We start from the raw sequence: 14,377 nt of genomic DNA, 5'->3' as shown, positions 1-14,377 counted from the left end.
AGATTACAGGCATGAGCCACCATGCCCAGCCCATGATAACTTTTGACAGTGGGACCAACAGAATTTGCCAATGAAAATGGAGGGGAATCAGCTGGGCGTGGTGGCTCATGCCTGTAATCCCAGCACTTTGGAAGGTCAAGGCAGGTGGATCACCTGAGGTCAGGAGTTCGAGACCAGCCTGACCAAGATGGTGAAACCCCGTCTCTACTAAAAATACAAAAATTAGCTGGGTGTGGTGGTGGGCACCTGTAATCCCAGCTACTTGAGAGGCTGAGGCAGGCAAATCGTTTGAACCCAGAAGGCGGAGGTTGCAATGAGCTGAGACCACACCATTGCACTCCAGCCTGGGCGACAGAGCAAGGCTCTATCAAAAAAAAAAAAAAAAAGAAAAAAGAAAAAGAAAATGGAGGGGAATTAAGCATGATATATCTGCTCTTTGACTCAAGTAACAAAATGTATTTTAATTTTTATTCTTTTTTTTTTTTTTTTTTTAGACGGAGTGTCGCTCTGTCACCCAGGCTGGAGTGCAGTGGTGCAATCTCAGCTCACTGCAACCTCCGCCTCCCGGGTTGAAGCGATTCTCCTGCCTCAGCCTCCTGAGTAGCTATGATTAGAGGTGTGCACCACCACACCCAGCTAATTTTTGTATTTTTAGTAGAGATGGGGTTTCACCGTGTTGGCCAGGCTGGTCTCAACTCCTGACCTCAAGTGATCCGCCCACCTCGCCCTCCCAAAGTGCTGGGATTACAGGCGTGAGCCACCACGCCTGGCCACAAACTGTACTGTGATGCCATTGGCTGAGATGAAGGAGACAGTGGGGGAGCATCTGAGCAAAGGAAATAGAACAAATCTGTTTGGATGGATAAGCAGTATGTGACACCCACATGAATGTCAAACAGGTCATTACAGTACGTTTGAGTCTGGTGTTCCAGAGAAAGGTCTAAGCTGAAGGCCTAGAGGATCTTCCAAATATTTGCAATAATTAAGGCTACAGGAGAAGAGGAAGTCACTTAGGAAGAGAGGATCAGACAGGATTATACCCAAGGATATTCTAATATTTGGAAGTTTGATACAAGCGGAGGAGTAGCCAGACATGGAGAAAAAAAAAAAAAACAAAAAACAAGAGAGGCCGGGCGTGGTAGCTCAAGCCTGTAATCCCAGCACTTTGGGAGGCCGAGACGGGTGGATCACGAGGTCAGGAGTTCCAGACCAGCCTGGCCAATATGGTGAAACCTCATCTCTACTAAAAATACAAAAATTAGGCTGGGCGCGGTGGCTCACACCTGTAATCCCAGCACTTTGGGAGGCCAAGGCGGGCGGATCACGAGGTCAGGAGTTCGAGACCAGCCTGACCAACATGGTGAAACCCCGTCTCTACTAAAAATACAAAAATTAGCCGGGCGTGGTGGTGCATGCTTATAACCCCAGCTACTTGGGAGCCTGAGGCAGGAGAATCGCTTGAACCCGGGAGGCAGAGGTTGCAGTGAGCCGAGATCGTGCCACTGCACTCCAGCCTAGGTGACAGAGTGAGACTCCATCTTAAAAAAAAAGAAAGAAAGAAAGAAAAAGAAAAACCAAGAGAGTGAGAGGAAGAAATTGTGGGTTTCACTAGAAAGTCACAGGAGAGGGCAGAGAAGTGATTGCTGGTTTGGCAAGATTATTATTCATCAGTGGTCTGGTTAAGAGCAGTCCCAAAGACACAGGAGTGACAGACACCAAATTGAATTGAGTTGAATATGGTCTGGGACATGAGGAAGTGGAGTCTGAAGAAAGCCAGATGATTGGCCTTGTTGAGGAGCACAGTAGTGGAATCATGCCAAGGGGAGTATATAAGGCCAAAATTCACAAGTAAATATATACATGGGAATTGACGACACAGTATCTGAAACAACCTAGGCAGCCATCAGTTGGGGAAGGGCTGAACAATGCTACATAATATCATGAACCAGTTAAAAAGGATGAGTTAAAAAGATGTTCTTATATATTAATATATGAAAAAACAGAAGCATCAAAACAATACTTCAAAAAAAGGGGGGATTTCATCAATGTGAAACCCTGATTGTATTAAAAGTATGAGATTTCTCTGTATTTTTTCTTTTTTTTTCTTTAATATTCGGTCTTCATAGACTGTCAAAAATTGCCAATGCTGACTATATTGCAAGTCTTCGGGGCGGGGTATTGGGAAAAGTTTCCAATTAGCAATATCCACACCTTGGCTAAACCTCATTGGCTATGATACTGCCACTGCAAAAAGCATATTTCTTTTTTTCAAGAATATTCTTTTTTTTTTTTTTTTGGAGACAGGGTTTCCCTCTGTTGCCCAGGCTGGAGTGCAGTGGCGCGATCTTGGCTCACTGCAACCTCTGCCTTCTGGGTTCCAGTGATTCTCCTGCCTCAGCCTCCCGAGTAGGGGACTTACAGGTGCCCGCCACCACGCCCGGCTAATTTTTTGTATTTTAGTAGAGAGGAGGTTTCACCATGTTACCCAGGGTGGTCTCAAACCCCTGAGCTCAGGCAATCCACCTGCCTCGGCCTCCCAAATTGCTGGGATTACAGGCATGCACCACCATGCCCAGCCCTTTTTTTTTGAGACGGGAATTTCGCTCTTGTCTCCCAGGCTGGAGTGCAATGGCAGGATCTGGGCTTGCTGCAACCTCCGCCTCCTAGGTTTAAGTGGTTCTCCTGCCTCAGCCTCCCCAGTAGCTAGGATTACAGGAGCGTGTCACCATGCCTGGCTTTTTTTTTTTTTTCGAGACAGAGTCTCTATTACCCAGGCTGGAGTGCAGTGGTGTGATCTCTGCTCACTGCAACCTCCTCCTCCTGGGTTCAAGTGATTCTCCTGCCTCAGCCTCCCGAGTAGCTGGGACTACAGGCACGCACCACCATGCCTGGCTAACTTTTTGTATTTTTAGTAGAGACGGGGTTTCACCATGCTGGCCAGGCTGATCTCGAACTCCTGACCTCATGATCTGCCTGCCTCGGCCTCCCAAAGTGCTGGGATTACAGGCGTGAGCCACCGCGCCCAGCCTATTTATTATTTCTTAATGTAAAGTTTAATTAAAAATCCTTCCAGCTGGGCGCAGTGGCTCACGCCTGTAATCCCAACACTTTGGGGGGCCGAGGCAGGCGGATCACCTGAGGTCAGGAGTTCAAGACCAGACTGATCAACAGGGAGAAACCCGGTCTCTACTAAAAATACAAAATTAGCTGGGCGTGGTGGCACATGCCTGTAATCCCAGCTACTTGGGAGGCTGAGGCAGAAGAATCCCTTGAACCCGGGAGGCGGAGGTTGTGGTGAGCCGAGATCGCGCTAATTGCACTCCAGCCTGGGCAAAAAGAGCCAAACTCTGTATCAAAAAAAAAAAAAAAATTCCTTCCAGTATGCATATAATTTGGGGCCTTTTTTTTAAAAAGCTTTATCATAGGTAGGACCTCTTTTTTTTTTTTTTTAACCCAAAGCATTCATACCTTTTACTATCAAAAAGCTATTTTGTATTTTGTAAAACTAAAAGCAGAGGCCGGGCGTGGTAGCTTAAGCCTGTAATCCCAGCACTTTGGGAGGCCGAGGTGGGTGGATAACCTGAGGTCAAGAGTTCGAGACCAGCCTGACCAATATGGTGAAACCCCGTCTCTACCAAAAATACAAAAATTAGATGGGCGTGGTGGCGCACGCCTGCAGTCCCAGCTACTCCGGAGGCTGAGGCAGGATAACCGTTTGAACCCGGGAGGTGGAGGTTGCAGTGAGCCGAGATCGCGCCACTGCACTCCAGCCTGGGAGACAGAGCGAGACTCTGTCTCAGAAAACAAAACTAAACAAAACACAAAAGACAAAACTCAGAGCTGGCGGGGTTGGGGGGATAGGGTGAGGAGAAAGAAAGCGAAATCTGTTCCTTGGCTTCCCGGAGCCGAGGAGGTTTCTCCACTTTCAAGGTCTCCAGCTCCGCCCCCGCCTGTAACCCCCAGCGCCGCCCCTCTGGAAGCCTGGGAGGACTGTGTGTTGCGAACCGGGGCGGCTACTCTCGGCCGCCGCGGAGGTCCGCGTCTTGTTAGCAGGGAAGGTTTACTCCCCCATTGTGGGTGACCAAGGGGCTGAGGGCTTGGCCGGTTTCGCTTTGCTGGGGGCAAGGCACGCTCTCTCTCCCCACCCTTCCGGGTTCCCTCAGACAGTCTCGGCCTTGAGGAACCCCCTTCGCCTCCGGTCCCCCAGCCAACCTTCCTCCGCTCCCCGCGCCCTCCCCGGAGAACCCCACTGTCACTCGCGATGCTCCGAAGACCCGGGAACTGGGCGAGGAAGGCGGTGGCCGCCTTTTTCCAGCTGGGGTGAGTCATTTCCTGCGACAGGCTCCCTCCCCCGGAAGTAGGGCCTGATGTAAACACCCGAGCCGGGCTCCAAGGCCCGGGAGGTCAGAAAACCGGGCCGCGGGCGGCACCGACAGCTGGGGCCTGGGTCAGGGACACGCGGAGGTCAGGCCGGTGAAGGCGGCAGGAAGCTGGAGCACGATCCCAGGGTTGGTTGGGTCTGGGGGAGGCTGGGAGTCTTTCGAGTAGGGGTCTAAGGCAGAGGTCTTGAGTGGGTGCTGGCGTTGGAAGGAGCATGCGGCTGGTCTTGGGAGAGGGGCGAGGCATCCCGGACAGAGTCTTGGAATGGAGGTGCAAAAAAGGGGTGTTGAAAGTTGGAGCTGTCCAGAGAATAACTCTAAGGCAGAGCTGTCCAAAGAAAGAGCATGAGGCATTCCAGTGGAGGGTGTAACTGAAAGAAAGGAAGGAGATTTGGACTCCTGGAGGATGGGGAGGGAGTATGTCTGGCCAGAGTTATTGGGGAGTTGAGGATTTGAAGGGAAGTTGGGGGCTGTATGGCAGTAATCTTAGTAGGGGACTGCGCAGGCATCTTAGGGGTTGAGGTTCTCCTAGGTAGGAGTTTTGGGTGGTTTGTTTTGGGCAAGGGTCTTAGAAGGCAAGGGTGCCCTGGGGCAGGGTCTTGGATAGGGGTCTAGAGGGGGAATCTTAGGAGGATGGGTGGGGTTCCTGGGGTTGAGTCCAGGCCAGGTTATGTTGTAGTCAAGGACAGCAGAACACAAGAAAGGAGATGTCCCAGGGGTGGAAAATTTAGAGTGCTAGGGGGAATCCTAGGGTAGAGTCCCCAGGGCATAAGCCAATCTAAGGGAATGTCTAGGCTGGCCCTGAAGGGTAGTTACCAAGGCATGAGAAGGGGTCATCCCAAGGTAGGCATCCTGAAGGAGTTTGTGGAAGCCGGTGAGGGGGAAAGGTATGAGAGGACTCTGGGGTGGTCAAATAGGTTGGGGTACAGTTAGAAGGGTATGAGCAGAGGAGTTCCTGGGGATGGCAGACCAAGCATAGCAGTCCCAGGGCCAAGTCAGGGAGGTACAAGAAGTGCATCTCCTAGCCCACTTTTGTCTATTTATTGAGAGAGTCGGGTGCTAGGTCAGGTTTGAAGATGAGAAATGGGTTGGGAGTGGTTCCAGGCCATGTCTGGCATTGGGATCAAGATTGGCTGGCGGTGGGGAGGAGATATCACGGGGGCACCCCCTATCACATTACTTCCTGACAAGTCAGTGAGGGCCAGCATGTAAAGAGGAGGTGTGGGGTCCACGTCAGTGTGGGCCTGGAGCTTGCCAAACCTGAAAGAAGGAGGGTTCCTGGCCATGCTGTTTGGGATCTTGGGAGCTTGGAGCAGAGACCCTGGGACTCTCTCTGTTTTTATCTTTTTTTTTCCCCCCGAGACGGAGTCTCACTCTGTCACCCAGGCTGGAATGCAATGGCTCGATTTCGGCTCACTGCCATCTCAGCCTCTCGGGTTCAAGCAATTCTCCTGCCTCAGCCTCCTGAGTAGCTGGGATTATAGGTGCCCCCCACCACACCCGGGTAACTTTTGTATTTTTATTAGAGACGGGATTTCACCATGTTAGCCAGGCTGATCTCAAACTCCTGACCTCAGGTGATCCACCCACCTTGGCCTCCCAAAGTGCTGGGATTACAGGCATAAGCCACCACGCCTGGCCTGTTTTTATCTTTTTTGCAGTCACTCCAGAGTCAGTAGTTAGCAGAGTGGGAGGAGGAAATCAGGTGAGGCAGAACTTGGAGGGGAGACTCCAGGACTCTTCTCATCTTTATCCCATTTGTATCCAGGGGAACAATCCTGCACCATGACTCAACAGCCACTTCGAGGAGTGACCAGCCTGCGTTTCAACCAAGACCAAAGTGAGAGAGGATTGGGCCTGTACCCTTGTGGGAGGAAGCGAGGAAAAGAGGGGTCAGAAGTGGGCCATGGGCCCCCAGCTTCCTACCTGGGCATTCTTTAAGGCAGTCTGGATTCCTTCCATCCCCCAGGCTGCTTTTGCTGCGCCATGGAGACAGGTGTGCGCATCTACAACGTGGAGCCCTTGATGGAGAAGGGGCATCTGGGTGAGCTGTTGGCAGGGGAGGGGCAATGGGCAGAAGAGCTGGGCTGGGCATTGGCTCCCACCTCCACTGACACCCTGGTCCCTGTCCAGACCACGAGCAGGTGGGCAGCATGGGCTTGGTGGAGATGCTGCACCGCTCCAACCTTCTGGCCTTGGTGGGCGGTGGTAGTAGTCCCAAGTTCTCAGAGATCTCAGGTAAGTGCCCTCATCCTGCCCTTTGGCCCAGATTTCTCGGATTCCTGGCCTCCCACAGGCACCCCAAGGTACTGGCAGATGAAGACGTCAGAGTACTTCAGAGTCACACAGAGAGGAGGCCTACAGCTTGGAAGTCATGGATCTTATAGCTTGAGAAGCTTGGTGCTTTGTTTTCATTTTAAAAATTCTGATTGAGTGCCTCCTGTGTGCCATGCCCTAGAGCACTTACTGTGAGCCTGGGACTGCCCTAAGCACTTTACGTTTATTAACTCATTTAATCCTCACAGTAACTCTATGGGGTAGGAAGGATCATTATCCCCATCTTTACCGATGAGGAAACTGAGGCCCAGTGCAGTTAAGTGATTTATCCAAGGTCACACAAGCAATAGGTTTTAAAATCTTGGAGCCGTCTTCCCAATACCCCCTTGGCTTGAGCCTCAAGTGCCATCTTACTTTAAGGGTTTTTCTTGATGATCCCATCTGGACAAGGCAGGAGTTGCCCTAGGTGAGTCACAGAGCCCTAGGATTCCTCACGGAAATCTCCAGGGTGCATGGACTAGGACCCTGGAGGCAGAAATAGTTACCGAGGGGAAGTTACAGTCCTGAGTGTGAGTCCCTGTTTGGTTGCTGATGAGCTTTGAGGTCCTTGGCCAGACACTCAACCACTTTGAACCTCAGTTTCCTCATCTGTAGATGAGTGTAACAGTCTAGAACACTCCTCTCAGGGATCATATCCACAAGTGCTCGTGCTGTGCGAGGATCTCACTGGTTGTTTATTGAAAGGCTAAGCAAGTAGGTTGAGGTCCCTGGGAAGCAGGGGTGGATCCTGTGTCACCAGGGCTGCCCCTTACCCTAAACCTTGGCCCCGACAACCCACCCACCTGCCCAGCAGTGCTGATCTGGGACGATGCCCGGGAGGGCAAGGACTCCAAGGAGAAGCTGGTGCTGGAGTTCACCTTCACCAAGCCAGTGCTTTCTGTGCGCATGCGCCATGACAAGTGAGCCTGAGGAGGACCGGGGTGGGAGGTAGGAGGTCCCCACAGTAAGTGAGAGGGATAGTCCTCCCTGGGCATCCCGCCACCCCCTCACGGCCATCCTGTGTTGTGTGATACCCACAGGATCGTGATCGTGCTGAAGAACCGCATCTATGTGTACTCCTTCCCCGACAATCCCCGAAAGCTGTTTGAGTTTGATACCCGGGACAACCCCAAGGGTGAGAGGGCTCAGATACACAGGTGTAAGGGCATGAAACAGTGGATGGGGCAGAGGGGCAGAGATGAGGAAAGAAAGGAAGGGGCACTCACACACAGAAATGGGGAAAGAGGCAGGGAGATGCTCACACTCATAGCCTCTCCATCTTTCCAGCCCTCAGCCACTTCTCCCCACCTCCGGTCCTGCCCCACCCCTGGGTACCCCAGTGGCAGAGCAAAAATACCTCGTGAGGACATGGGTGGGTGTGTCAGGGATCCCTGAGCTTCTGGGGCTGTGATAGCAGCTTACTAGATTCCACAGCTGCAGAGCAAGGAATGGAATCTGCCTAGCTGGCAGGGCGTGCAGCTGAGCCGAGCCCCCTCAGGGTTCTTCGGGTTAAGCTTATCGTGGAGGGTTGAAGTCTGGTCCTCATCCAGCTCTGTCCATTCTGAGATGCTGCCTCCTCTTCAGCCGCCCACCCCACCCCCCATCTTCACACCCTAGGGCTCTGTGACCTCTGCCCCAGCCTGGAGAAGCAACTGTTAGTGTTCCCAGGACACAAGTGTGGGAGTCTGCAACTTGTGGTGAGCCGTCCAGTGGACAAGGGTGGGTAGGTTGGTGGACTGGATTCCTTGTGGACTCTTGGCCCCTTCCCTGCATACCACCCCAACCTCAGACTCCTCCCTCCTACCCCAGGACCTGGCGAGCACAAAGCCTGGCACCTCGTCTGCTCCATTCACGATCAATGCACATCAGAGTGACATAGCCTGTGTGTCTCTAAACCAGCCAGGCACTGTAGTGGCCTCAGCCTCCCAGAAGGGTACCCTTATTCGCCTCTTTGACACACAATCCAAGGAGAAACTGGTGGAGCTGCGCCGAGGCACTGACCCTGCCACCCTCTACTGGTGAGCACAGGGTATGCATGGTGGGCTGGTGACCCCATACCACATGACATGTGGGCATCACTGCTGATCTGTCTTCTAGCATTAACTTCAGCCACGACTCCTCCTTCCTCTGCGCTTCCAGTGATAAGGGCACTGTCCATATCTTTGCTCTCAAGGATACCCGCCTCAACCGCCGCTCCGCGTGAGTACCCCCTCCCCACCCTACCGTGTCCCTGTCCCCCTGCCCGTTTACCATACCTGGGCTTAGCCAGTGCTGCCTGCAGGCTGGCTCGCGTGGGCAAGGTGGGGCCTATGATTGGGCAGTACGTGGACTCTCAGTGGAGCCTGGCGAGCTTCACTGTGCCTGCTGAGTCAGCTTGCATCTGCGCCTTCGGTCGCAATACTTCCAAGAACGTCAACTCTGTCATTGGTGAGTGGGAACAGCCCCTTGGTTGGGGGTACTGCATGGGGCAAAGGCCTGCAGGTTGGACCTGAAAGGATTTTAGGGCCATGTGAGGCTCAGCTTCATCATCAGTAAGGGGGACAGCACTGGGCAAAGGCCTGGAGGCAGACCCTAGGTCCTGAGATGCCTGAGAGGACTGGAGCCTGTGGCTGTGGCAGCCTCTGACCTTTTACCACCTCCCCTCCCCCAGCCATCTGCGTAGATGGGACCTTCCACAAATATGTCTTCACTCCTGATGGAAACTGCAACAGAGAGGCTTTCGACGTGTACCTTGACATCTGTGATGATGATGACTTTTAAGGACCCTGGGGGCTGTGCTAGGGACCTGCAGTGGCAGACTGCAGAGCTGAGCCTTGGCAGTGGGGCGTGCTTGGAAGCCACCAGCCAGCAAGCATTAATGGGGCTGGTGCCCACTTTCCACTCAGCAGAGCTATGTCTAAATAAAGAGCTCACTTCCCCCCAGCACTTCTTGATGACTGTGTGCCCCAAGGGCCAGGCCAGAGACCCAGGAAGGCAGCGACCCCTTGGGATCCCTAACCTGGAGGAAATTGCCAGGGACCCAGAGGGAGTGCCCTAATCCAACCTGGGGATTTTTTAAAAGCTTCCTAGGAAGAGATGATCTCCGATGTGATGAATACGAATAAAAGGCCCTTAATGGCATTTACGGCTTGACCTCAGGGGCGGGGCATGGAGTTTCCTGGAGAAATGTGACCCTCTTGGGCGCTGACAGGAAGGAGGTGGAATCCAACTCGGATCCTTGTGACAGTCCCTCCTTTCTTATCTGTCTGGCTACTTTGTGCTTGAGCCGCTGGCACCGCCCGGAGCAGCCCCTGCGGCGCCCCGCGCGGGGGTGGATGGCAGTTTTAAGGGTTGGGAGCATCTCGCTCCGTGGCAAAGGCTTGATTTCCCGGCAGCCTTTGCTGCTTTCCTGAGCGGCGTGTTAGTTGCTTTTCCGGTCACGTGCATCGCCGCCCCTGCGCAATTCACCTAGGAGGGTAGGAAAAAGCTGCCCAGCCCAGACTCCATTTCCCGGTGTGCCCCGCGGTGGCGAGGGGGCGTAACGGTTGTTGTAGTCCGGCCCCCTCCTGGCTGGTCCAGCCACATTAACCGGCAGGATGTCGGAGGTGCGGCTGCCACCGCTGCGCGCCCTGGACGACTTTGTTCTGGGGTCGGCGCGTCTGGCGGCTCCGGATCCATGCGACCCGCAGCGATGGTGCCACCGCGTCATCAACAACCTCCTCTACTACCAAACCAACTACCTTCTCTGCTTCGGCATCGGCCTCGCTCTCGCCGGGTGAGGGAGGGAGGCGCCGGTTGGCCAGGGACGTCTGCAGAGCGTGGGGGGTAGACCCACAGGTCTTTGAGGACCAGGACGGGGAACCTGAGGGGGATGCAAGGCCGGGAAGGGCGAAGTCAGTAGAGATGGACGGCCTGAGGGGCTTGGAAGGGGGGCCTTGAAGGAGGTGGAACCTAGTTATAAGGAGGGCCTCAGGGAGATGGAGCCTGGCTGATGAGGAGGGCCTGCGGGGGATGGGGGTCTGCAGGGAAGATATGGGGAGGATGGAGACAAGTGTGGGACTGAAGGGGAAAGTGGGCTGGAAGGTGAACCGGAAAAAAAGGAGGGCCCGAAAGGGGGACATGAGAGTACTTGAGGGGCGTAGGGGGGGTGTGATGTGAATGATGGGGCCAGATTGAGGCCGACCCTGGAGTACTTAGGGCAGAGACCGGGAAATAGACGGTAAAGTTGGAGGGTTTGGAAGATGTATTTATTGGGGATCCGGTCTTGGAGGGGAGCCTGGCTATGATTGGAAGGCGCCAGGGGCAGGTACCTGTTGGGGAACTTGGGCCCAGGAGGAGGATCCATGGTTGGAAAGCCTGAGACCAGAGAGGGATGGAGAATCTGGAGGAAGGACTTGAGCAGTGCTGAAAGTTCAGAGTGGGGCTGACGACCTGGAAGAGGTCCTAGCAATGATGGAGGGAGGAATCTATAGGGAAATGGGAGCCTGGAGGGCGGTCCTATAAGGACCCTAGGCCTGGGGAGAGGGGAACGTGTGAAGACAGAAGGCCTGAAAGAGGGATTTGCAGGGGCTGGGGTTAAAGGGGGAGCTTGCGGGCAGGCTGATGAGGGGCCCTACGGGGGCAGAGTCGAAAGGAAAGTCCAGGGAAGTGTTGGGAGCCCGGGGGTGTGGGGAGTGTCTAGCAGGATGGGAGGGCCTGAAGCGGGGACCTGAGGAAGACAGGACAGTGGAATTGACAAGGAGGAAAGGAGGGGTCTACAAGGGTGAGTCGGGAGCCCTGGCAGATGGGCCTGCTGGAGACAGGGCTGGTGGGAGGATGTGCCAGGCTGGAGTGTCCGGAGACGGGAGACCCTGGCTCTTGGGGCCCAGGGTGGGTGGTGGTCCGGAGGCCGTCTCTCCGCCCGGCCGGCTAGCTTGGTTCCCTTGTACCCGCAGGTACGTGCGGCCACTTCATACGCTCCTGAGCGCGCTGGTAGTGGCGGTGGCCCTCGGCGTGCTGGTGTGGGCAGCTGAGACCCGCGCAGCTGTGCGCCGCTGCCGTCGCAGCCACCCTGCAGCCTGCCTGGCCGCAGTGCTTGCCGTCGGCCTCCTGGTTCTCTGGGTCGCGGGCGGCGCTTGCACCTTCCTGTTCAGCATCGCCGGGCCGGTGCTTCGTGAGTCTCCACTACCCCGAGATAGCCAGGAAAGCGGCCAGAGCATGCTTAAGGCACCAGGCCAGCCCTGCCCCGGTCCCCGGGTTGAGAGGGGGCTGGGAAACCCGAGGACCTGGCCACGCCCCCGCTAAAAGCGCCTTCCCGGGCTTCGTTCCCCCTTCTGGGAACACCCCTTTTATTATCGCCTTTCCTATCTCACTCTTGGTGTTAAGTGCCTTCCACTGGCCACGTCCCCGTTACCGGGCGTCTTCCCTGGCCATGCCCACGTTGCCAAGCCAATTACTCGGCCACGCTTTCAGTATCTGAGGCGTCCTGGCTGCTCACCACTCCATTGGCCTGCCTGCGCGCCAATTCCCTTCGGTGGGCACCGGTTGGCTGCAGGCTGAGGTCTATTCCACTGACCACCCCTCTCGGTGCCGCCCACAGTGATCCTGGTGCACGCCTCGTTGCGCCTGCGCAACCTTAAGAACAAGATTGAGAACAAGATCGAGAGCATTGGTCTCAAGCGGACGCCAATGGGCCTGCTACTAGAGGCACTGGGACAAGAGCAGGAGGCTGGATCCTAGGCCCCTAGGATCTGTACCCAGGACCTGGAGAATACCACCCCACCCCCAGCCCATAATTGGGACCCAGAGCCCTTTCCCAGCACTTAAAACAGGAGCCTAGAGCCCCCTGCCCAAACAAAACAGGACATCTGTGACCGCCCTACCCCCACGCCAGCCCCAAACTAAGATATCCCTCACACCCAGCCCCCATTACCTAGGGACAAGAGTCTTCCCCAGCCCTGAACCTAGGACCAAGAGCCACCTACATCCAGCCCCAAAACTGGGGCTTCAGGCCAGAACATCCATGGCCAATTTCAAATTGTGAACCCAGAGACACTCCCATCCACCCTTCTCCATGCTCATCCCCAAATGGGCCTGGGGCAAGGCACTCTCAAATCTTGAGCCCTGGACCAAAGCTTTTCCAGACCCCACCCTACCTTCCAACCCAGGTCAAGACATTGCCAAATCTTGAACTCAGAACCCAAGTGTTCCATTCCCCTGTGTGGATGGAGTCGGGTATCCTGACTGTTGGACCCCTGGTCCAGGTGATCCCAACCCTCACCAGTCCCATTTGCCTCCCTCCAGCTCTGCTTAGGCATTTTGCCCCTCACCCCAATGTTCTACACCATCGACAACCAAGGGGTGAGGTGGGGACAGGCCTCAGCAGGGAATGGGGCGTATATGTTAGTGTTGCTGCAACAATAAAGCCTGTTGCATCTCTCATGCCAATTTGAGCCTCCTGGGTAAAGTCCTTGTACATTTCAAAGGACAGAAGTGGCCTACTTTTCAATTCTGCTAGACTCTTCCTGAATATGTGGGCTGAAGAGGTGATCTCTGAGGCCCTTCCTTGAACTTATTACCTCTGGATCAGCATTAAAGCACAGGGAAGGACAGGTGCAGTGGCTCACGCCTGTAATTCCAACACTTTGGGAGGCTGAGACTAGAGGATCAGTTGAGGCTAGGAGTTTGAGACCAGCCTGGACAATATAGCAAGACTCTTATTGCTACAAAAAAATTAAAATTTGGCTGGTTATGGTGGTGTGCTTCTGTAGTCCCAGCTACTTGGGAGGCTGTGGCAGGATGGCCAGAGCATAAGAGGCAGAGGCTGCAGTGAGCTGTGATTGTGCCACTGACTCCAACCTGGGCAACAGTGAGAACCTGTCTCAAAAAGCTGGGCATGGTAGCTCACGCCTGCAATCCCAGCACTTTGGGAGGCTGAGGCAGGAGGACTGCTCAAGCCTAGGAGTCCGAGACTAACCTGGGCAACATAATGAGACCCCCATCTCTACTTTTTTTTTTTTTTTTTTGAGACAGTCTTGCTCTGTCGCCCTGGCTGGAGTGCAGTGGCATGATCTCGGCTCACTGCAATCTCTGCCTCCCGGGTTCAAGCGATTCTCCTGCCTCAACCTCCCGAGTAGCTGGGATTACAGGCACGTGCCACTATGCCCGGCTAATTTTTTTGTATTTTTAGTAGAGACGGGGCTTCACTGTTAGCCAGGATGGTCTTGATCCCCTGACCTCGTGAGCTGCCCACCTTGGCCTCCCAAAGTGCTAGGATTACAGGCGTGAGCCACTGCGCACCCGGCCTACAATTTTTTTTTTCTTTTTTAATTAGCGGGTATGGTGGTGCACAACTGTAGTTTCAGCTATTCAGGCGGCTGAGGTGGGAAGATTGTGAGTCCAGGAGGTCAAGGCTGCAGTGAGCAGTTATCGCACCACTACATTTCAGCCTGGGCAAGAGTGAGACATTGTCTCAAAAAAATAAAAATTTTTAAAAAATGTATAGGGAGGTTAAGGACAGAGTCTTTGTTATCACCATTTATATTACCAAGAGTTATTGTTTGAGGTTGGCTAGAAATCTGAGTGCAGACAGGCAAAGAAGTTGCCCCACATCACAAAGCAAGTAAAGTCAAAACAGATGACACTATCACAGGCTATTCCCAAGGTATGTTTTTTCCTGCAAAAATATATTATCTGGTCTTGACTAGAGGTGTGGGTCCTCAAGG

At 54.1% G+C, this 14,377-nt stretch overlaps 2 protein-coding genes and 1 non-coding gene across 22 annotated transcripts; 2 read left to right on the top strand and 1 right to left on the bottom strand.

The window, feature by feature from the left end:
* Positions 1–2,116: 2,116 nt before the first annotated feature.
* LOC115932614 (U4 spliceosomal RNA) lies at positions 2,117–2,256 on the bottom strand. The gene has a single exon (XR_004068855.1). It is a non-coding gene; the product is annotated as a U4 spliceosomal RNA (small nuclear RNA).
* Positions 2,257–3,744: 1,488 nt separating this feature from the next.
* WDR45 (WD repeat domain 45) lies at positions 3,745–9,617 on the top strand. 20 transcript variants are annotated; one of them, XM_055375745.2, is made up of 11 exons: positions 3,745–4,320; positions 6,148–6,219; positions 6,349–6,423; positions 6,513–6,617; positions 7,510–7,615; positions 7,736–7,830; positions 8,313–8,392; positions 8,505–8,713; positions 8,793–8,894; positions 8,977–9,122; positions 9,346–9,617. In XM_055375745.2, the coding sequence occupies exons 2-11, from the start codon at positions 6,165–6,167 to the stop codon at positions 9,453–9,455; spliced, it is 1,083 nt and encodes a 360-aa protein (XP_055231720.1). In that variant the 5' UTR covers positions 3,745–4,320; positions 6,148–6,164; the 3' UTR covers positions 9,456–9,617. The 20 variants fall into 20 exon arrangements, with proteins under 20 accessions (XP_055231720.1, XP_063559050.1, XP_055231717.1 ...); XM_063702980.1 differs by having other exon boundaries at positions 3,960–4,320; positions 7,507–7,615; XM_055375742.2 differs by having other exon boundaries at positions 3,980–4,320; positions 7,507–7,615; positions 8,280–8,392.
* Positions 9,618–10,163: 546 nt separating this feature from the next.
* On the top strand, positions 10,164–13,100 carry PRAF2 (PRA1 domain family member 2). The gene is made up of 3 exons (XM_004064134.5): positions 10,164–10,449; positions 11,609–11,826; positions 12,253–13,100. Exons 1-3 carry the CDS (start codon positions 10,271–10,273, stop codon positions 12,390–12,392), a joined length of 537 nt encoding a protein of 178 aa, XP_004064182.1. The 5' UTR covers positions 10,164–10,270; the 3' UTR covers positions 12,393–13,100.
* The last annotated feature ends 1,277 nt before the right edge of the window (positions 13,101–14,377 follow it).

The sequence above is a fragment of the Gorilla gorilla genome, chromosome X (assembly GCF_029281585.2).
Source record: "Gorilla gorilla gorilla isolate KB3781 chromosome X, NHGRI_mGorGor1-v2.1_pri, whole genome shotgun sequence".
Lineage (NCBI taxonomy): Eukaryota > Metazoa > Chordata > Mammalia > Primates > Hominidae > Gorilla > Gorilla gorilla.
Note: the sequence above shows the minus strand (reverse complement) of the source record. Positions and strands in the feature narration are given on the sequence as shown.